At 37.6% G+C, this 23,976-nt stretch overlaps 1 protein-coding gene across 9 annotated transcripts in view; it reads left to right on the top strand.

Annotated features, from left to right (window-relative positions):
• TSGA10 (testis specific 10) overlaps positions 1–23,976 on the top strand; it is an 86,116-nt gene that overhangs the window by 54,389 nt on the left and 7,751 nt on the right. For all 9 annotated transcript variants that reach the window (XM_065929737.1, XM_065929740.1, XM_065929733.1 and 6 more), the window contains 6 exons: positions 2,389–2,444; positions 3,545–3,713; positions 6,042–6,152; positions 8,060–8,245; positions 19,168–19,377; positions 22,139–22,341. In XM_065929737.1, coding sequence (XP_065785809.1) covers positions 2,389–2,444; positions 3,545–3,713; positions 6,042–6,152; positions 8,060–8,245; positions 19,168–19,377; positions 22,139–22,341 — 935 coding nt within the window. The remainder of the gene's footprint in view (positions 1–2,388; positions 2,445–3,544; positions 3,714–6,041; positions 6,153–8,059; positions 8,246–19,167; positions 19,378–22,138; positions 22,342–23,976) is intronic.

The raw sequence follows: 23,976 nt of genomic DNA on the forward strand, positions 1-23,976 counted from the left end.
TAGTGACAGGACACTAGTTAGGAGTAAAGTGATAAGAACTGTATTAGGAAGTGACAGTATCCATGAGAGAAACAGATAGCTCTAATTAGAAGTAAGACTGACAGGATGTGCTTTCTGACTTAGGAGCCCAATGACTAGTTCCTGTGTGAAGTAGGAAACACAGGACACAGAGCAAGCTTAGTGAGGAAGGTTATCAACATGCCTTTGTGACATGAGTTGAATCTTGTATTTTAAGGTTTGCAGAGAAAATTGAAGTTAATAGATTTGGATATCATGAGCATAATTGAAGTTATCAAAGTACACAAAGTAGTAAATTTTAGCTTAACTGGAAAAGTCTGATTAATTTCACATCTTCCACTCTGCTAACTGTACCAATATTATCTTCTCCTTCACAAAGAATATTGAGTTGCAAGTCCATTTCAAAATTGAGTATTATATAGGATTATGAATGTAAACACATCCATCCTATGAAGGGAAAACAGTGTTACACATTCAAAAGAGGAAATATTCTATACAATGATATTTCAGAGCTGAATTTATAATACCTTTCAGTGAAAAATAGTAGTTTTATTAGTTTAATTTGGAGATTACATTGCAAAATTAATTACTATGGAAAAGTCTATATTATAGTGAATAAAGTGAATTTGGTCTGGTAAGCATAGTTTTTTAAAATTTGTTCTACTACTTGATACCAATTAAAGTTAGAAAATTCAATAGCAAGTTCACAGACTTTTGAATCATAAAAGTCAGAATTATTTGTATAAAATTTTAGTTTGTTTCTTTTTTCTGAGTAGATATATGTCCACCCTGTCCACGTTGAATTTTTTTTTTCACGTTGAATTTTTCACAATTAACTTGAATCTATGTCTCTGATTGGACAAATATGTTGAGATTGTACAAGGATTATCAAGTTGATAATGAAATAAATTTTAAGAAATGGTACTATTAGGGTCACATTAAGAGAAAAATAGTCTAGGAGGATATATTATTGGATTCTATACAGTAATTTTGTTTGCCCAGAATACTTTTGCAGTATTTTTAGAGAATCTTTCAAGGAATTTCTGTTGATAAAAGATCTTTTTAGGCCTATAAGCCGTGTTTAAATCTTAACCAAGTAACAGCTGTCAGAAATACTAGAAATTCAGTTAGCTTTTCAGAATTTATTTAGAAGTGCGTTAAGTTGTATTTCCAAAGTGTTTGTAAATATTCCATAGTAAGCAGTATTTTCTCTTTGTTTTTCCTCCATTGGCTGTGATTCTTTACGGGGTTTAACAGTTTTGCTAATGGATATTTTAACCATACTTCAGTATCCATTATGGCCAGATATGGAATCTGTGCCATTCTGTCAGAAAACAGAATGGGAAACCAGAGCTAAAAATACCCTAGAGAGGAACACATGAGTAAAGAAGGATCATACACACACACACATGCACACACGTGTGTGCACACACACACACGCACACACAGAGTTGTCTCTGATGATGGGAGCAGCACTGGCTGGGAACTACAGGTTTAATTTTCATCTTATTACTTGGTTACTAAGATTTGAAAATTTAAAAGGCAAAGTGAAATCTGCTTATTTTAGTGGAAGAATAATTCTTTTACTTTTTAAGGACTTAATGTCAATGCTAAGTGTCTGTGTGTAGTATCTGTTACTAGTTCCAGGATCAGCTAGTTTTTAAAGGAGGACATCTGGAAATGGTATTGATGGCATTAAGATATTCCCCCTCATCTCAGTCTTGATTGATTCCACTAATCCTACTCCCTCTCCACACCCTTGAAAAAGAAAAAATAGAAATAATTTATTTCTTACACTTTTGCTCTAGGCCTGCTTACTAGCTTACAGCTAAAATTAATAGTATACTTCTAAAAGTGATCCCACTGTAACAGCTTTTTCAAGGTGATGTTGACGACTAATATATACGGTGTACTTTGTCAAGATCATTATTCCTAATAACTGAATTTAATTTTACATGATTCACTTTCCTGGGTTTTATAACATGAAGAAGTAAGGAAGTAAATCAGTCCTATTTCCAATAGAGAACCCAGTGCCAAATCATTGGGTTTCCTCCAAAAACAGGGTGCTTAAGGGGTTCTTATGTTCTGGGTGACTGCACAAAACATCTTTTAATGGTATTTGATGTGATGATCTCATATCAATATACCTAAGTATAGTCTTTGTTTTGAGGAGCACAATCAGTTGTTTTTATCCAGTACAGATACTCACATTGATAAATTAAGCATTAAAGCGTAGCAAGAATAGAACACAAGTGTTTAAAAACAACTGTAAATCAAAAAGGAGGTGGGAAATTCTTCTAATATATTCACTTTTAGCAGAAATAACAGTTTAAGATAATTTTGTACTTAACACTTATATTATTTTTCAAGGAAAAGACCATTTCGGGCATGAAGAATATCATTGCTGAGATGGAACAGGCATCAAGGTAAATCACTCACTCAGGAAAGACTTGATCACTTACTGGGGGGCAAAGTGCTACGTTAGGTACAAGGATAGAAACAAGGGGCTTAGTGTTATGTACAGGATGCTAGCTCTCTAATGTTGAAAGGAGGCCTGAGTCTGTCTGAGGAAGTAAAGGGAAGATCTGGTGTTTGCCAAAGATAGGAAAGAGACGAGCATTCAAGATAGAAAGAGTAGCAAAGAGCCATAGAGATCCACCGGTGGGGTTCAAAAGTCTCTGGAATGACAAGTAGGTGAATATGTTGGAACCCAAAGCGTAAGGGGAAAAATGGAGAGGCTAGGCAGGCAGGCAGAGGCCTGTGATACAGCCAGATGAGCCTGTGGGCAGTGAGAAATCACTAAAGGCTGGTGAGATGTTTTTTTGTCAGAGAGATTGCACAGGCTGAATAGGTGATGAGAGACTGGCCTTAGGAGGCTGAGGGACAGGGGTGTGGTGTTTGTGAGGGAAAGAATCTAGGAAAGTGCCAGATGCTAGTGATGATTACTAGGCATGATGAACCTACATGGAAAAAGATTTTTCTTTGACTTTGAAGAGTTTCCAAGACCTTCTTGTGGGTATGTCTAGTAAGCAGTCAAATATGAGTCTAGAGTGTAAGGACGAGGCTGAGGCAGGGGTGGTCATTTCAGAGTTGTCTGAGTGTAGATAGGGTTGGGAGCCTCGAATATGAATAGGAACTGTCAGAAAGAGAAGGGCTGGCATGAGAAGAATCTGGAGGCTAAGGGTTGAGCCCTGAGAACCACTCATTTTCACAAGGGCAGAGGAAGAGGAGCATCTAGCATCTAGAGGTAGGGCAATGACTCTCTTATACTTGAGCATCAGAAGTTTTGAATCTGTAACAAATCATTGACTACTGCATGTATTTATTTGGCATCTTTTTCATAGTGTGATGTTGGCAGCAGAGAGAAACTTCAATGCACTATCTTTGCAGTATTTATTCCTGCAAATTTAAATGTGTTTAAAACTCTTTAAATGTTTTCATGCTGTCTATCTTCTGTCTCATGAAAATTTGTTATTCTGTTTTGGTAAAATGTCTCTTCTCATGTACTGCCTGATTTGTGGAATAGACAGTCTACTGAAGCCCTCATTATGTGTGAACAAGACATTTCCAGAATGCGCCGGCAGTTGGATGAGACGAATGATGAGCTGGCTCAAATAGCCAGGGAGAGGGACATCTTGGCTCATGAGAATGACAATCTCCAAGAACAGTTTGCTAAAGCTAAACAAGAAAACCAGGTATACTTGTTCCTAGAATCTTTTTCTCTGAGAAAGATACATTTCTTCTGAGCTACAGCCCTCCTTTCATTTCATAGAAAAGCTCAGGCTTTGGAACTAGCCATTTTTAAAATCTTTATTACACAGAAAATAAATGAAATTTTCAAACATACGGTTAAATATTAGAGAACAGGGGTGTACCATTTGTATTAAATCTTAGGAAGTACTTCCTTAGTGAAGGATAAATATTGGAATAAACTAGCAAATGAAGATAACCTTCAGAAATGGTTAAGAAAAGAGTAGGTTTATTTGATGGACTATTTGCTCTTAATATGAGTATATGGCACGTTATTTGGTCCTCTTTAGCACTGTGATTCTTTTTAGGAAAATTTCTCTTATAATTAGTTCGTCTCTAAGCCAGTACAGTTCAGTTTTATCAAGAGCTCTCATTACCAGTATCACTTTTAATTTTATCATTAGAAAATTTTCCTTGAAAACTTTCTTCCCCCATTGAAATTCTTCAATACAAATGATTTCTTTCACTTTGCTGTCACTCTCAATGTGTTTAGTTTGCATCATAAAAGTCTGTATTTTTAAACTGTTAAATAATTTAATTTACATAATCAGATATAAAGATGCCAAGCTTTGTTAATTATTAAAAAGTTGTTTGAGGTGTTAAGGTAGTTTTTTCAAAAGTTAATGAACACTGGGATCCTGGAACAGAAAAAGGACATTCCATAAAAATGGAAGGAATAGGAATAAAATATGGACTTCAGTTAATAACTATCAACATTGGTTCATGAATTGTGACATGTAGTATACTAATATAAGATGTTAATAATAGAGAAAACTGAATATAACCTATATGAGCACTCTCTATACCATTTTAATAACTTTTCTATAAATCAAAACTTTTAAAATAAAGTTTAATTTTTAAAAGTTAATAGCAATAAAAACAAGAGATGTGAACTTATAGAATCTACTTTTGTGTGCTGTATTTACCACTAAAGCAAATAGGCTAAAGCTAACTGTAACTAATATTTATGAAAATTAGATGAAAAGCTCTCATCTTTACCATGCAGTTATATGCTGTTAACTTTTTTTTTTTAAACTGATTTTCAACATACTTTAAAAATTTTATACTATCTTTTACATGAACTTTTTAATGTAGCTGAGATAAAACCACATACCACTTTACATCATGCTTTGTCTACATGAGAAGACAACAGAGTGAAGTATTTAAGACTCACATGAGTGCAAGTCCTCCCTCCTGGCTGTGTGATCATATCAACTGTAAAAACGGAGAGTAGATGAGAATATGCCTGGCAAGAACTTAGAGCATCTAGCATTATCACTTGATAAATATTTTTTTTTTGATAAATATTTTGTAACTGTTATTAGCTTACTATAACATCATAGTTGTTTGTTATACCTTAATAAGCATGTTTCATAATCAGAAGAAAATTATTACCATAACAATATACAAATGTTCAAGAGTAAATTTTTCCTATGTTTGGGTCATAGGGCCCAAATGTAGAAGATGGACCCCTCTGTGTTGTTAAAAAACCCATATCATAGAAGATTTGGAAAACAGAAACCTTAAAATAATTTCTTGCTCAATACCATGATTTTAAACAAATTGAGATGTTTTTAGTGTTTAATCCTGATTTTTTCAAATATGCATTAACATTTTTCTCTGTTATTAAAATTTTTTCCAAACTTTTTCATGGATGCACAATGTTTTGTGTGGTTTTACCACTAGGTGGATACTGTTATTTATTGCATCATTCACCTAATGAATAAATATTGTCACAGAGCAAATAATTCCTTAGTAGACATTCCTTTTCATTAGGTTTTATAGATTTGCTTTCAAATGGAATCAAACGCTTATGAGGTGTAATTTTTAAATTAAGAAACCTTCTGAGTGGACATGAGTATAGTGAATACCCATGTATCCATCTCTTACCTTTAACAAAAACCAACATATCTGTCTTTCTTGTTTTTATGAACTTTTAAAAATGTCTCTTAATACATCACCAGGTAGAAGATCACAGATTTGCTTTCCTCAAATTTGCATTTATTCCAGTAGTACATAAAAATGTACATTCCTTGCCATATCTTTGATTGCTAGTAAATTTTAACTTTAAGTATTATCTGTTTGTGGTTCCTTTTTTGTGAATTGTGTTTGGGTTCTTTGTTCACTTACTGTTAGGACTCCTGTGTTTTCTCACTGTTTTTATATGAGATTTATGTATTAAGTATATTAATTTTATCATATTGTAAATATTTAAATATTTATGGTGGTTTTGATGTAGAACAATTTTCAGTTTTTTGTAAAATCTCTCATAGGCACTGTCTAAGAAACTGAATGATACTCATAATGAACTTAGTGACATTAAACAGAAGGTTCAAGACACTAATCTGGAGGTTAATAAACTGAAGAATATATTAAAGTCTGAAGTACGTATACATTTATTTTCCCTTTGGCCCAAGATAGCTGAATTTGCACAAGAGCTATTGATTGATTGCACTCATAGGAATGGCTGCATCAAGTGCATTTCTTTAATGCATAGCATATTCTAATGTTGACAATTGTGTGTTAACTATATATTTAGAAGGTCACCAGTATCCAGAAAGGTAACTCAAGAATGCACCCCTTTTGTTTTGCCACTTAACCATTTTAGATAAGTAGAACCCTCCTAACTGGATGGAGGACAAGGGGCCAGAATCAACATGGGCTCACTTATATTTGGAAATGGTAATTGACAGTTACAAACCTTTGACAAAAGAGGCTTCACCTGATGGTGTAGCAAATCAGAATTGATCACTCTGTTGTGGGACCATCTATTTCTTAGGGCCAGAGGGCCATGACTCTCTTCTCCATTTCTCTGTTAGTAACCAGTTGACATAAAGCTGTAGGGCAGTTTTAAAAGAATGATATACAGTAAGTGATACAGAAAGTTAAAGAGGGTAAAAATTGATGTGAGTAAAATTCAATTTATGTACACTGTACCATGTATCTCCCAAGTACATACTCTGTACACAACTGTTATTTTTAGTACAGTAATAGGAGATTCACATCTGATTCCTACTGGCACATTGGGAATATCTGAATCTTAAAAGCCAATACAGTAGATTAGTATGTTAATTTAATCAACAGACTTGGTACAGATCCTCCATATTGGTCAAGGTACCATTAGACCACAAGGTGGCGATATTAACTGGATTTCAACCAATCTCATGATTAATCATATTTGTGAGAACTTAAATCTTAATTTGAAAGTCTTATACAATTAGAGGTGTTGTTTGTTGTAATTTTGGCAATAAATGTAGCCCGTGTTTCTAAACTGTTTACTAACAAGTAGGAGAGAAAGAGATCAAGGGTCCTTTAAATTAATTATCAGAATTATAAATAAGTTTTTAGAATGTTAGTCAAACCATACTATTAAAATAATTTTTTAAAATGTATTTTGTAAAAGTAGCTTTATAATTATTATTCAACATAGTCTATTGTTTGTGGAGCTGATTGTTTTCTTTTAGAAATAAGCTCCTACTTTAGTCAGTCTATAGGGTCTAACAACGTGGTTCTTATTGTACGCCCAGTATATTCATTCATGTATATTTGGTGGGCTTCCCTGGTAGCCAACTCATAGGTTCTAACAATGTGGTTCTATATTGTACGCCCAGTATATACCTGAATGTATATGTTTGAATGGTGTTTATCAGCATAGGTTTCATATTTTACTTCTGAGCAACTTCAGGCAAGTTGTTAGTACAGAGAGCAAAAGTGAGTCATAGAACAGCCTCTGGTGGAGAAGATTAAGGCGTGGATTATGAATGAAAGACAGGAACCAGATAGGAAATACACCAAACCCAGAGATTTATCAGAAGCTGATGCTTAAGATATGCAAGTGGTCAGAAGCTCTGTAGTCACAGTACCACCCAAAAGAGCAGCTGGAACCCTGAAATACATAGATACAAAAGGTCAGGTCAAGGCAGAAACTCAGAAACCAGACCAGCAAGTAGTCAGCAAGCAGATATATAGGGAAAAGAGGCAATGAGTTTTGTTTAAACAAAAGCAAATGTAAAAACATATTCATTGAGGTCTGGAAGATAAGAGTAAAACCATAACCGTACTAGAGTGCGTGTGACTCAGGAACCAGGGCAGATCCTTGGCCCATTCCCTTTTGTTAATTATTAATTGACCAATTTTCTAAATTGAGAGTATAGATAGAATTCCTTGAGGTTATGATATAGATGGTCCTCTTGGCAAGTAAATTCCTAGTGACCTGGCAAATAATGTTTAATTTGCATCATATGTTTAACATTTTACTCTTTTAAAGTAACACATAAGATTTACTTTTTAGGAATCTGAGAACAGGCAAATGATGGACCAACTCCGAAAAGCCAACGAAGATGCTGAAAACTGGGAAAATAAGGCCCGTCAAGCAGAGGCAGATAACAATACCCTCAAATTAGAACTTATCACTGCTGAGGCAGAGGGGAACAGATTAAAAGAAAAAGTAGATGCCCTCAATAGAGAGGTCGAGCAGGTAAGTTTGGGAAAATATGCTTGTTGTACATCCTGCATCATATTTAAAAGAGTTTTGTTTAGCTTTCCATAAATTAAGTGTATAACAAACACTTAGGTTATCTAAGTATGCTGTGAATTGTAGTCTCTCTGTTACGTGCTCTCCACACTGTTTCTCTAATCTCTTACCTAAGTTGGAAAGTTAAGTCGCTCAGTCATGTCCGACTCTTTGCGACCCCATGAACTGTAGCCCATCAGGCTCCTCCATCCATGGGATTCTCCAGGCAAGAATACTGGAGTGGGTTGCCATTTCCTTCTCTAGGGGATCTTCTTGACCCAGGGATCGAACCCAGGTCTCCCGCATTGCAGGCAGACGCTTTAACCTCTGAGTCACCAGGAAAGCCATCTCTTACCTAACCTGCAACTATTAATAGAATAATCTTTAGCATTTTAAAAAATTAGAAACTGTTTCAAGCATACAAAAACAGTGTCCTCCCCAAAAGTAATATAAAAGGCCCACATAAGCCCATGTCCAAGGTTGAAGAACGCTAACATTTTACCATTGTTATAAAGAATGTATTTATCATTTAAATAAAGTGTCTCTTTATTTAAAGAAACAAAGCATTGCAGACCCAGCTCCACATCCTTTTCCTCCCCCGCTCTTGTGGTTGGTGTGTAGAACTTTGAGGTCAGTGTATAACTCTCTTGCATGTTTGAACTTTATCTACATACCTGTCACCCACAAATGATGTATAATGTTTTGTGTGCTTTGAGTTTTGGGGGGTTTTGCCATTTTTTAAAAAAATTTATTGGGGTCTAGCTGCTTAACAACGCTGTGTTGGTCTCTGCTGTAGAGCAGAGTGACCCAGCCCTTCTGTGGACTCCTTACCGTTTAGGCCACCGCAGAGCCCTGAGTAGCGCTCCCTGCGCCGAGCAGTAGGTTCTCGTCCGTTACCTATGTGGTACACAGTCTCAGTAGTGCGTGTGTGTCAATCCAATCTCCCAGTCCATCCTGTCTCCCCCTTCTCCCCCTTGGCACGTATGTTGTTTTCTTTACATGTTTTCTTTCTGTGTCTCTGTTTCTGCTTTGTAAATAAGACTATCTATACCAATGTTTTTTTTTCAGATCCCACCTATGTATGTTAATATATATTTGTTTTTCTCTTTCTGACTTACTTTGCTCTATAATAGGCTCTAGTTTCATCCACTTCATTAGAACTATCTCAAATGTGTTGTTCTTTATAGCTGAGTAGTATTCCATTGTAATATATGTACCACATCTTCTTTATCCATTCCTCTGTCAGTGGACACTTAGGTTGCTTCCGTGTCCTGGTTATTATAAATAGTGCTGCAGTTAATTCTGGGGTGCATGTATCTTTTGGAATTATGATTTTATCTGGATATATGCCCAGGAGTGGGATTGCTGGATCATATGGTAGCTCTATTTTTAGTTTTTAAAGGAACACCCAACCTGTTTTTCATAGTGGCTGTTCCAATTTATTGAGACATTCCCACCAACAGTATAGGAGGGCTCCTTTTTCTCTGCACTCTCTACAGCATTTATTGTTTATAGATTTTTTTGATGATGGCTATTCTGACAGGTATAAGGTGATACCTCTTTGTAGTTTTGATATGCATCTCCCTAATAATTAGTGATGTTGAACATCTTTTTCATGTGCTTTTTAGCCATGTGTATATCTTCTTTGGGAAAATGTCTATTTAGATCTTCCACCCATTTTTTGATTGGGTTAATTGGCTTTTTTTTTATTGAGCTGCATGAACTTCTCCTATATTTTGGAGATTAATCCTTTGTTGGTTGCTTCATTTGCAAGTATTTCCTCCCATCCTGAGGGTTGTCTTTTTGTTTTGTTCATGATTTCTGTTGCTGTGCAAAAGCTTTTAAGTTTATTTAGCTATTTATTTATTTAGCTATTTAAGTTTATTTAGCTATTTACTTTTTATTTTCACTATTCTAGGAGGTGGATTGAAAAAGATCTTGCTCCAATTTATGTCAAAGAGTTATGTTTTCCACCAAGAGTTTTATAGTATCTGGCCTTACATTTAGGTCTTTAATCCATCTTGAGTTTACTTTTGTCTATGGTGTTAAGAAGTGTTCTAATTTCATTCTTTTACACGTAGCTGTCCAGTTTTAACTTCCTGTTTTAAATTTCATAGATTTCTTCTCTTATTTTTTTCTTTTCTTCTCCTTCCTTTCAATTTGCTTCTTTTTCCAGTTTCCTACAGTGGAAGCTTAGATTATTGACTTTAGATCTTTCTTCTTTTCTAATAAATGCATTCACTGCTACAAATTTCCTTTAGCTACTGCTTTCACTGCATGCCACTAATTTTGATAAATTTTATTTTACTTTAGTTAAAATATCAAAATATTTCTCTTGAAATTTCTTTTCTGAGCCATGTGTTATTTAGAAGTGTGTTGTTTAATCTCCACATATTTGGGGATTTTCCAGTTATCTTTCTGTTATTGATTTCCAGTTCAATTTTACTGCGGTTGGAGAGCATATTTAGTATGATTTGTATTTTTAAAAATTTGTTAGGCTGGGACTTTCCTGGCAGTCCAGTGGTTGGGACTTCACCTTCCAAAGTGCAGGGAGTGTGGACTCAGTCTCTGTTCCAGGAGCTCATATCCTACATGGCCCAGGGCCAAAAAACTAAAGCATAAAAAAAAGCATCAATATTGTCACAAGTTCAATAAAGACTTTAAAAATGGTCGACAGCAAAGAAAATCTTTAAAAAATTGTTAGTGTATGTTTTGTAGCCCATATGTAGTCTCAGTTCAGTTCAGTTCAGTTCAGTCGCTCAGTCGTGTCCGACTCTGCGACCCCATGAACCACAGAACGCCAGGCCTCCCTGTCCTGGCGTATGTAGTCTACTTAGAGAATATGTAGTCTACTTAGAGAATATTCCACATGAGCTTTAGAAGAATGTGCATTCTGCTATTGTTGAATGAAGTTTCTAGAACTGTCAGTTCCAGCGATTGGTACTGTCCAATTCAACCGTGTGGTTACTCATTTTCTGCCTGCTAGGTCGATCAGTTGCTGATAGGAGCATGATGTCGTCTCCAGCTGTAGTTGTGGACTTATGTGTCTCTCCTTGCCACGCTATCCTTTCTTCCTTTATGTATGTTGACATGTTGTGTTGTTAGGTGCATACACTTCATGGGTTGTTATGTTTGGTGAATTAAGCTTTTTATCATTATTTAATGCCTCCTCTTTATCTCTGGTAAGTTTCCTTGCTCTAAATCAGCTTGTTTAAAATTAATCTAACTACTCCAGCCTTCCTTTGATTTGTGTTTGCATCTTTATATTAAAGTGAGTTTCTTGTAAAAACATATAGTTGAGTTTTGTTTTTTCCCCATTTTGACATCCTGATGTCCATTCACATTTGCAATGATAATAGATATAGTTGGGTTAATAATTATCATATTTGTGACTGTTTTCTATTCATTGCCCTTGTTTTATGTTTCTTTTTTGTCTTTCCCTCCTTATTGCTTGTCTGGTTTTAGTTGAGTGTCTTTTATGATTATATTTTATCTCCTAAATTAACATATCAATATACTTCTTTTTTTAAACTTTTAAAGTGGTTACCCTACAATTTTCAGTATACACTTATGACTAAGTCTGCATTTTTAAATAGCACTATATGACTGCAGGAGTAGCGCAGGTGTCTTTAACGTTGTATTTGAAATTCCTCTCTCCCATCTTTTATAACATTACTGTCCATCAGTTTACTTATCCAAGAGCTATAATCACTAAATAAATTCTTGCTATTGTGTTGAACCAACTGTTATCTAGTAAATTAGTTAAAAATAAGAAAAATAAAAGATTTTATTTTACCTTCACTCATTCTGTCTCTAATGTCCTTCCGCTATTTGTGTAGATATGAGTTTCTCACATATGTTATGTAACTTAATTGAAAATCTTTTTTCAACTTTTCTTCCAAGGAAAATCTACTAACAACACAACCCAGGGATCGAACCTGGCTCTCCGGCATTGCAGACAGACTCTTTACTGTCTAAACCACCAGGGAAGCCCATGACCACCATCAGTTCAGTTCAGTTCAGCTCAGTCCCTCAGTCGTCTCTGACCCTTTGAGACACCATGGACTGCAGCACGTCAGGCCTCCCTGTCCATCACCAACTCCTGGAATTGACCCAAACTTATGCCCATTGAGTCGGTGATGACATCCAACCACCTCATCCTCTGTCATCCCCTTCTCCTCCCACCTTCAATCTTTTCCAACATCAGGATCTTTTCAAATGAGTCAGTTCTTTGCATCAGGTGGCCAAAGTATTGGAGTTTCAGCCTCAGCATCAGTCCTTTCAATGAACACTCAGGACTGATCTCCTTCAAGATTGACTGGTTGGATCTCCTTGCAGTCCAAGGGACTATCAAGTGTTTTCTTCCAACACCACAGTTCAAAAGCATCAATTCATCAGTGCTCAACTTTTTTTATAGTCCAACTCTCCCATCCATACATGACTACTGAGAAAACTGTAGCCTTGACTAGATAGACCTTTGTAGGCAAAGTAATGTCTCTGCTTTTTAATGTGCTGTCTAGGTTCGTCATAACTTTTCTTCCAAGGAGTAAGTATCTTTTAATTTCATGGCTGCAGTCACCATCTGCAGTGATTTTGGAGCCTAAAAAAATAAAGTCTGTCACTGTTTCCACTGTTTCCCCATCTATTTGAAGTGATGGGATCAGATGCCATGATCTTAGTTTTCTGAATGTTGAGCTTTAAGCCAACTTTTTCACTCTCCTCTTTCACTTTCATCAAAGGGCTCTTTAGTTCCTCTTCACTTTCTGCCATAAGGGTGGTGTCATCTGCATATCTGAGGTTATTGATATTTCTCCAGCAATCTTGATTCCAGCTTGTTCTTCCTCCAGCCCAGCGTTTCTCATGATGTACTCTGCATAGAAGTTAAATAAGCAGAGTGACAATATACAGCCTTGACATACTCCTTTTCCTATTTGGAACCAGTCTGTTGTTCCATGTCCAGTTCTAACTGTTGCTTTCTGACCTGCATATAGGTTTCTCAGGAGGTAGGTCAGGTGGCCTGATATTCCCATCTCTTTCAGAATTTTCCACAATTTGTGGTGATCCACACAGTCAAAGACTTTGGCATAGTCAATAAAGCAGAAATAGATGTCTTTCTGGAACTCTCTTGGTTTTTTGATGATCCAGAGGATGTTGGCAATTTGATCTCTGGTTTCTCTGTCCTTTTCTAAAACCAGCTTGAACATCTGGAAGTTCATGGTTCATATATTGTTGAAGCCTGTCTTGGAGAATTTGAGCATTACTTTACTAGCATGTGAGATGAGTACAGTTGAGCAGTAGTTTGAGCATTCTTTGTCATTGCCTTTCTTTGGGAGTGGAATGAAAACTGACCTTTTCCAGTCCTGTGGCCACTGCTGAGTTTTCCAAATTTGCTGGCACATTGAGTGCAGCACTTTCACAGCATCATCTTTCAGGATTTGAATTAGCTCAACTGGAATTCCGTCATCTCCACTAGCTTTGTTCGTAGTGATGCTTCCTAAGGCCCACTTGACTTCAGAGTCCAGGATGTCTGGTTCTAGGTGAGTGATCATACCATCGTGATTATTTGGGTCTTGAAAATCTTTTTTGTACAGTTCTTCTGTGTATTCTTGCCACCTCTTGTTAATATCTTCTGCTTCTGTTAGGTCCATACCATTTCTGTCCTTTATTGAGCCCATCATTGCATGAAATGTTCCCTTGGTATCTCTTAATTTTCTTGGAGAGATCTCTAGTCTTTCCCATTCTATTGTTTTCCTCTATTTCTTTTCACTGATCACTGAGGAAGGCTTTCTTATCTCTCCTTGTCATTTTTTGGAACTCTGCATTCAAGTGGGTGTATCTTTCCTTTCCTCCTTTGTTTTCCGATTATCTTCTTTTTCACAGCTATTTTGTAAGTCCTCCTCAGACAGCCATTTTGCTTTTTTGCATTTCTTTTTCTTGGGGATGGTCTTGCTCCCTGTCTCCTGTACAGTGTCATGAATCTCCATCCATAGTTCATCAGGCACCCTGTCTGTCAGATCTAGTCCCTTGAATCTATTTGTCATTTCTACTGTATAATCGTTAGGGATTTGATTTAGGTCATACCTGAATGGTCTAGTGGTTTTCCCTACTTTCTTCAACTTAAGTCTGAATTTGGCAATAAGGTGTTCATAAGCTGAGCCACAGTCAGCTCCTGATTTTGTTTTTGCTGACTGTATAGAGCTTCTCCATCTTTGACTGCAAAGAATATAATCAATCTGATTTCGGTGTTGACCATCTGGTGATGTCTATGTGTAGAGTCCTCTCGTGTTGTTGGAAGAGGGTGTTTGCTATAACCAGTGCATTCTCTTGGCAAAACACTATTAACCTTTGCCCTGCTTCATTCTGTACTCTAAGGCCAAATTTGCCTGTTACTCCAGGTGTTTCTTGACTTCCTACTTTTGCAGTCCCCTATAATGAAAAGGACATCTTTTTGGGGTGGTAGTTCTAAAAGGTCTTGTAGGTCTTCACAGAACTGTTCAACTTCAGCTTCTTCAGCATTTCCGGTCAGGGCATAGACTTGGATTACCGTGAAATTGAATGGTTTGCCTTGGAAATGAACAGAGATCATTGTGTCATTTTTGAGATTGCATCCAAGTACTCCTTTTCAGACTTTCTTGTTGACTATGATGGCTACTCCATTTCTTCTAAGGGATTCTTGCCCACAGTAGTAGATGTAATGGTCATCTGAGTTAAATTCACCCATTGCAGTCCAGTTTTGTTCACTGATTCCTTCAATGTTGACATTCACCATTGCCATCTCCTGTTTGACCTTCCAATTTGCCTTGATTCATGGACCTAACGTTCCAGGTTCCTATGCTACATTGATCTTTACAGCATCGGAACTTGCTTCCATCACCAGTCACATTACAACTGGGTGGTGTTTTGCTTTGGCTCCATCCCTTCATTCTTTCTGGAGTTATTTCTCCACTGATCTCCAGTAGCATATTGGGTACCTACCAACCTGGGGAATTCATCTCTCAGTGTCCTATCTTTTTGCCTTTCCCTATTGTTCATGGGGTTCTCAAGACAAGAATGCTGAAGTGGTTTGCCATTCCCTTCTCCAGTGGACCACATTTTGTCAGACCTCTCCACCATGACCCATCCATCTTGGGTGGCCCTACACGGCATGGCTTATAGTTTCATTGAGTTAGACAAGGCTGTGGTCCATGTGATCAGCTTGGTTAGTTTTCTGTGATTGTGGTTTTCAGTCTGTCTGCCCTCTGATGGAGAAGGATAAGAAGTTTATAGAAGCTTCCTGATGGGAGAGGCTGACTGAGGGGAAACTGGGTCTTGTTCTGATGGGCGGGGCCATGCTCAGCAAATCTTTAATCCAATTTTCTATTGATGGGTGGAGCTGTGTTCCTTCCCTGCTATTTACCTGGGGCCAAACTATGGTGGAGGTAATGAAGATAATGGTGACCTCCCTCAAAAGATCCCATGTGTGTACTGCTACACTCAGTGCTCCCAACCCTGCAGCAGGCCACCACTGACCCACGCCTCCGCTGGAGACTCCTGGACACCCACAGGCAAGTCCAGGACAGTCTCCTGTGGGGTCACTGGGTCCTGGGGCACACAAGGTTTGTTTGATCCCTCTGAGTGTCTCTGGAGGGAATGGGGTTTGATTCTAAACGCGAATTTGCCCCTCCTACCATCTTGCTGGGACTTCTTCTTTGCCCTTGGATGTGTGGGTTATCTCTTCACAGCCGCTGCAGCTTACGTCTTACTGGGGTTTCACTGACCTTGGACGTGGGGTATCTGGTTGGCCTTATTTGTTTTCCTTCCCAGAGATCATAGTTCTGTGCTACCTTTTATCTGTTGTCTGAAAACTGATTTTTCCCTGCTGTATTTTGTTCATTTTTCTAGTTGTTTTGGCAACAGGGTAATTTAGACCCTGTTAATCCCTCTTGTCTAGATAATAACTGTTGTAAGGCCCTTATCTGCTAATATCATCTTTTGTCATTTTGCATCAGTTTACATCAACTAATTTTGATGCTTGTGGATCACTTTTCCTGTATCTTTACATGTCTGATATATGTATTTTTAAACTGAATGCTGGACATTGTGAATTTTACTTTGTTGAATGTTAGATTTTGTTATCTTCCTTTAGAGAGTGTTGGATTTGTTTTGGCAGGCTCTTAAATTACTTGCAGATTAACTAATACTTTCAAGATTGTTTTTAAGCTTTGGTAAGGCAGATCTAAAGTAGCCTTTCCTGTAAGACTAGTTTAGCCTCACACTAAGGTGTGACCCTTCCAGATTCTCTATTAAATGCCCAGTCCAGGGTGTTCTACACTAAAGAGTTTCTTAATGAGGGTGAAAGAGAAGAGTGAAAAAGCTGACTTAAAACTCAACTTTCAAAAAACTGAGATTATGGCATCTAGTCCCATCACTTCATGACAAATAGAGGGGGGTGGAAATGGAAACAGTGGCAGATTTTATTTTATTTGGCTCCAAAATCACTGTGGACGATGACTACAGCCATGAAATTCAAAGACGCTTGCTCCTTGGAAGAAAAGCTATGACAAATCTAGACAGCACATTAAAAAGCAAAGACATCACTTTGCCAACAAAGGTCCGAATAATCAAAGCTATGGTTTTTCCAGTAGTCATGTACGGATGTGAGATGTGGACCATAAAGAAGGCTGAGTGCTAAAGAATTGATGCTTTCAAACTATTGTGCTAGAGAAGACTCTTGAGAGTCCCTTGGACTGCAAGGAGCTCAAACCAGTCAATCCTTAAGGCAATCAACCCTGAATAATCATTGAAAGGACTGATGCTGAAGCTCCAATACTTTGGCCAGCTAATGCAAAGAGCTGACTCATTGGAAAAGACCCTGATACTGGGAAGGGTTGAAGGCAAAAGAAAAAGAGGGTGGCAGAAGATGAGATGGTTAGGTAGCATCACCAACTCAATGGACATGCATCTGAGCAAACTCCAGGAGATGATAAAGGACAGAGAAGCCTGGTGTGCTATAGTCCATGGGGTCGCAGAGTCTACCATGACTTAGCAACTGAACAATGAACCACCAGGGTGTTCATTAAGAACTTTTCACTTTCACAGGCTCAAACTTTGTCCCCAGCTTTGGCTCATTTGTTACCAGCTGACCTTGACTCATTTTCTTTATTTTTGGCATGTGAGAATTTCTCTTTCTTACCTACAAGTTTAGCTATAAATTGCAAAAATATTTTTTTTTCTATTTTACCCAGAAGATTTTCCTCTTAACTTAATCAGCAATTTTACTAGAACCTGAAACATTCCATACGTTCTTTTCAAAACATAAAACTGATCACATAACCTCCTCTGTAAGATAGTTCAGTGGAAGTAAAGACCTAAATTTTATTGATACCTGGGTTACCAGGCTCTGTTTTATAGGTTGTATGTGTTTTCAACTGTGTCTCTTTTCACTCTTTTCTGTGTCTCTGAGCTCGAGACATAGGAACCTTTTCTCTGCTCTTGCTTCACACTTGGCATCCTCCAATTTGAAAAGCTACCTTCGCCTCACACATTGTGTATCCATTTGCTTTTCAGATCTCAGTTCAAGTGTCATTGACTCAGAGAAGGCTTTCTTGACTTCTCTGATCCTTTCAGTCTAGGTCTCTTCCCTGTGTTATAGTTTTTTTCTCTAGAAATGTTTGCCTAATCTGTATCTACATATTCAGCTATATGATTATTTTACTGACCATGATTCCCCCATAGTCTAGAAGCCTCATGAGAACAGAGACCATTACCATTGGCTATGCATCTAGGCACATTGTTGGAACATAGAATATACACAAGAAAAATGTATGGAATGGATGGATAGGTGGTTGAGTGGGGTGGATGGATGCATAGAAGTCTGTTTGAAGAATGTGTGAGTAGTTGTATGAGTGAGGAAGGAAGGGAAGGAGAAAGAAAGGAGTGAATTTTGGCCAAATAACTTATTCCAGGAGCAATTTTTGTGTGTGTTGTACTTGTAAAAATGCTTATAAAAGCAGAAAAATTTCTTGGCTTGCCTCTTAGTTCTCTTAGCCTCATATAATAGCAAATAATTCTCTGTAGGTGGCAGTGCACTTACATAAGAACTTTTTCTGTAAAAAAAGGGGGGGGGGAATTATCTTGAATATTTGAAATTATTTATATAACTTGAATCTCATATTACAGTGTTTAAAACATGCTCTCATTTTCTATAATATGGATATATCCTTAACTTATAGTTACCCAGTCTATTTCTCTCAGAGGCATTAGTGTTAGAGAGTTATCAGTCCTCATTTTCTGATACTATGATCCATATCAGCATGTCATTCAAGAATGGGAAGGTAGGCACAGTGAATGAAACAGTGGCTAATGTTTTATCTTTAATAGCAGCAATATTTACATTATAGAATAATTGTAACTGTGGCAAATATAGACAGAACTACAAAGATGTATATGTCTCAACTAGCTTTGGGGCTGAGACTTTTAAGTTGTTTTCTCAGTACATTAAAAAGAATGATCAGCTGACCACTTTACTCATGGATTTTGTATATGAAAACTTGAAATTGAAATTTATCTTTCCTAGAATGTTTTGTACATACTCTTACCATCTATATCAACTAAAGTTCTTTATAGGGACTTCCCTGTCCTTGACCATTTCATGTAATGGCCTTTACCATTCCCTGTCCCATGGTTAAGGCTCCATGCTTCCACTGCAGGAGGCACGGATCCCAGTTTGGGGAATTAAGATCCCACATGCCATTTGTCAAGGCCAAAAAAATAAAAAAGAGAGAGAGAGAGAAAGAGAAAGTTCCTTGTAATCTAAAAGTAGTGTCATTAAAAGATTTGCCTCACTTTGTTTTCCGTGTTGTGGGTTTTTCCCATGTTAAAAAATATATAATAATTTGTCCTTGCAGCACTTAAATGCAGAACGGTCTTACAAGTCCCAGATTGCTACTTTACATAAGTCTGTTGTAAAGATGGAAGAGGAGCTTCAGAAGGTTCAGTTTGAAAAAGTGTCTGCCCTTGCAGATTTGTCTTCCACAAGGGAACTTTGCATTAAACTTGACTCAAGCAAAGAACTTCTTAATCGACAGCTGGTTGCTAAAGATCAGGAGATAGAAATGGTACGTCATACATTTTTAAATGGTTCTTTTAATAATGTTATCACTGTAAAATTTTTGTAATTTTAGAAAAACAAACTTTTTTTTAAAATAAAATGCTACAGCAAAGGTATGTCTTTCAACTTTAGATTTTATTTTTAAAGTCCAGGATATTAATTTCTGCTGTGTTCCAAACCATTCAAGACCATAACAGAGATTTTTCCTTTGTGTGCTCTGCATTTACTTTTAGTCAAAAGAATGATAAAACACACTGACATATCAGTCAGCAAAGAACCATGAGGTTGAGGTTTATCTAGCTAAATTATAATTTTAATGATATTGTTTTAAGCTAGATTTACTATTTGACTGAGTTCTTTTCAACTGTAATTCACTTGATATTATCTACCATGTGCCTGATGCCTGCCATCATGCTTGCCATGTGAATATAATGTTTAAAAGGTACAGCCCCCCCTGCCTCAAAGACCTCCTGGTATTGACATACAAATAATTTGGGGTGAATGTGATACTAATAAGAAATACTCAAGGTTTCAGAGAGGAAATTTCCCATTGGCCTGTGGGTGTCAGAGAGAAGTTCATAAAGGCGTACTACTGAACTCAAAAGGAATGAGGGAATAGCTTAGGCAATGGTATGGAGGTATAAATAAACTCTGGAGTAAGCAGTAAGTCATTTGCACTGGCCAGTGTATCATGAACAGTGACTGAGATGCATCTGAAGAAATAGACGGGACCTAAATCCTAAAAGAATGTATGTTAAAGTTGCATAGTATAATTGAAATATCAACACATTTTGGCTATGTTTACATTTCTGTTATTATCACACCCTGTTGAACTCCCTTATTTTGTTAGCCTACTGCTTGTTAGGAGGATATGATGCATTTGAGAATGATGTGTCTTGTTGGCTTCTGTAAGAAGTTCCATGTAAAAATGGATACACAATTGTCTTTAGCAGCATTCTTCATAATTGCCAAGAAGTATAAATAACTCAAATATTCGTACATCTATGCAAGGGAATATTATTTGGCAGTAGCAGTAATGAAGGATTGATAGCTGCTAAAACATGGACAACTCTTGAAAACATTACACTAAGTGAAGGAAGTCACTCACGTAAGACCCCACACACACACACACACACACACACACACACACAGTATGTTTCCATTTATGTGAAATGTTCAGAATAAGGCAGATCATAGAAAACAGATGAGTTATTGCCTAGGGCTAGTGCTGGGGCAGAGGTAAGGGAGTGACTGCTAATGTGTACTGGGTTCCATTTTTGGATGTTGAAAATGTTCTAACAATAAACTGTGAGAATGCTGTATGATCACATAGCTCTGTTAATACTGTGTTGGCCAAAAAGTTTGTATTTTTCCGTAAGGTGTTACAGAAAAACTCAAACAGACTTTTTGGTCAACCCAATATACTAAAAACCATTGACTTGTACCATTTAAATGGGCGAGTTGTATGGTATGTGAATTACATCCCAGTGAAGCTGCTACCAAAAAAGTGATGCTTCGTTTTGTATTCCCGCCATCATTGCCTATTTTAATGTTAATCAACACGCATTAAGACATTTGCCAATTTAATAAACTGCAGCATTGGTTCAACCAAAAGAGGTTTTTCTCCTCTGAATATTTAGCAATGTCTGGAGGTATTTTTGATTGTCACACCAGGGTTGGGGGGTGTTGTAGACCTCTAGTAAGTAGAGGCCAGGGATGCCGCTCAGCATCCTGTAAGGCACAGGGCAGCTCCCTATACCAAACAGTTACCCAACACAGAAGATCAGCAGGGTCAAGGTTAAGAAATCCTGGATTGGAAATACCATTTTGCTTTAAGTTATGTTTCTTTGATTATTAATATAAGATATATTATTCTCTATGTTTACTAATTAGTTAGCTATATTTTGTAAATTTTCTGTTCATATCATTAGTTCACATTTCTCATGAATTAGTTCATATTCCTTTTATTAGTAAGATATTAACTATTTACTGAGTTTATTTTCATCTGGTTTTCTTCCTCGTAAATTTTGATTGTTTATAATGACTATAGATATGTTTGTTTTTGCTATGGTCAGACATTTTAAATTGTATCTAGTCTAAAAAGTTCTTACCCTACCTGCCTGCCCCTTTCCTAATAATTCATTTTTTATTAGACTTTCTTTTCTCAGAGGTTTACATTAAATTTTTGAATATATATATAATTTATTATAATGTATATTGAGATAAAGAATTTTTTTTTCCTACATAGTGATGTCTGGTTTCCCTCCTTTTGGAGACGCCTTCTCCAAATACATTTGGAGAATGCATTTTAGGCTCAAGATAGCCTTCAAAAAGTGAAGTGCTTCATCGGACCATACAAGAGAGGGAATGTGAGATTACTCCTTATCTTTCTTAACCGTGGAGTATGATGACATTCCATCAGGAAGTTAGGCATTTGTAACTTACCCAACTTGGGTCAAAGTAATAGTCACAGATACTACCATGTCAGTCTTGCCAAAATATATTATAAGAAATAGCAAAGCTGGACATGGAAATTGTTTGACGTTTGGGATTAATAACTCTTAAATTAATGAACCTTCTAATACTATCAGAGAGTTGGGAAGTGATACTGTGTATGTGCATGTATCTGCTAAGAAGGACGCAATTTCAAATCTAGAAATTAAACGTGGTTGTCAGTTCATAACAGATAAATTTTATGAGTCTCTGATAATACCTGAGTTAAGTGAACAAGTGGGAATAAGTATAGATATCTTCCTATCATTGTGCAGATGGAGAATGAGTTGGATTCTGCTCGTTCTGAAATAGAACTCCTCAGGAGTCAGATGACAAATGAGAGAATCTCCATGCAGAATCTAGAAGCTTTGCTGGTGGCGAATAGAGACAAAGAATATCAGTCTCAGATAGCACTTCAGGAAAAAGAATCTGAAATTCAGCTTCTCAAAGAACACCTTTGTTTGGCAGAAAACAAAATGTGAGTTGATTACCAGTATGATAACATTAAGTTGTATTTCTTAAGTTTTCGGTACTTTATAGGTTAGTGGAATTTTAAAGCTGGAATTTAGACCATTTAATGTCATAGTTTGCTGTTAATTAAACTGAGGACCCAAAATGTTGTGATTTGTCTAAGATTTAGTACCTGTTTCTATTATGTGTCTCTAATGCATCTAATGGAGAAGGCAATGGCACCCCACTCCGGTACCCTTGCCTGGAAAATCCCATGGATGGAGGAGCCTGGTAGGCTGCAGTCCATGGGGTCGCTAAGAGTTGGACACAACGGAGCGACTCCCTTTCACTTTTCGCTTTCATGCATTGGAGAAGGAAATGGCAACCCACTTTAGTGTTCTTGCCTGGAGAATCCCAGGGATGGAGGAGCCTGGTGGGCTTCCATTTATGGGGTCGCACAGAGTCGGACACGACTGAAGCGACTTAGCAGCAGCAGCAGCAATGCATCTAAGTTTAAATGTAACCATCTTTATGTTGATTGTTTCCAATGGAGTTTTGGGTCTAATAGAACCTCTACTGATCTAACATATTGCCTTTGGGAAATATTATAACGAGCTTAGGAAAAAAGCACTTCTGAAACCAGAAGGATTTTCTATTATGGACCTGCTTGGTATTGCTGCCCAGTCTTTTCACTTGTCACATGGTATTTCCTGGTGTACTGGGTACCTGGAAGCCCTACTGCATTCACTGAATGCTGGAGACTTGCCCCAGAGCACTGATGGTGACTTTCTTTTAAAGAATTCCTAGTACTGTTAGCACCTTATTACACCACTGGAGGCTTAGACGGAAATGCCTGCCTGCATGTGTGTGTCCTGTGTGTGCTTAGTCGCTCAGTCGTGTCTGACTCTCTGGGACTTCATGGACTGCAGCCCACCAGGCTCCTCTGTCCATGGGATTCTCTAGGCAAGATCACTGGAGTGGGTTGCCATTCCCTTCTCCAGGGGATCTTCCTGAGCCAGGGATCAAACCCCAGTATCCTGCACTGCAAGCGGATTCTTTACCGTCTGACCCACCAGGGAAGCAACCCCCCCTCCCCCGCCTGCATAGTAGATATTTGATCACCTTTGTCACCTGTCACAAAACCTGATGGGGGACCCTTAGCCTCTGTTCTTATCCATCCCACCTGTAACACCTTTTCATCCAGCCTTAGCTCTGCCCTCTCATCTGAGTAGGGGACGTGGGGAAGGACAGGAATCATGGTCTCAGGAATTGGCCACTTTTGGGAGCCCCTGACTGAGCACAGGGTGCAAAACCAGAGCTGGTTTCCTTCAGAGACTGTTTTTAGGTTGTGGCAGCTATAACTGATTCACTCTTTTCAGTCACTGCAGCTGGGCTTTGGACTGGACCTTCAGAATGATCCAGTTCTGTAGGATCATTTCCTCAAGCCGTAGGTGGAAATTGCCTCAGTGAAGTATGCCAAAACTCCCACCTTAAGGGGGTACACTCTGTTTTAGGCGGGCTGGTGAGTAGTGTCACCTAGAACTGGTAAGCTTGATAAACGCCTGTGTTCCTCCTAGAGTTTACACTCCAGCAGTCCATAGTGCAGTCCTGAAAGCCAGCAGAGAGGAGAGAGTGTTCTGGCAAGAGTGGTCACCTCTGTCAT

Source organism: Muntiacus reevesi, chromosome 3, assembly GCF_963930625.1.
Source record: "Muntiacus reevesi chromosome 3, mMunRee1.1, whole genome shotgun sequence".
Classification (NCBI taxonomy): domain Eukaryota; kingdom Metazoa; phylum Chordata; class Mammalia; order Artiodactyla; family Cervidae; genus Muntiacus; species Muntiacus reevesi.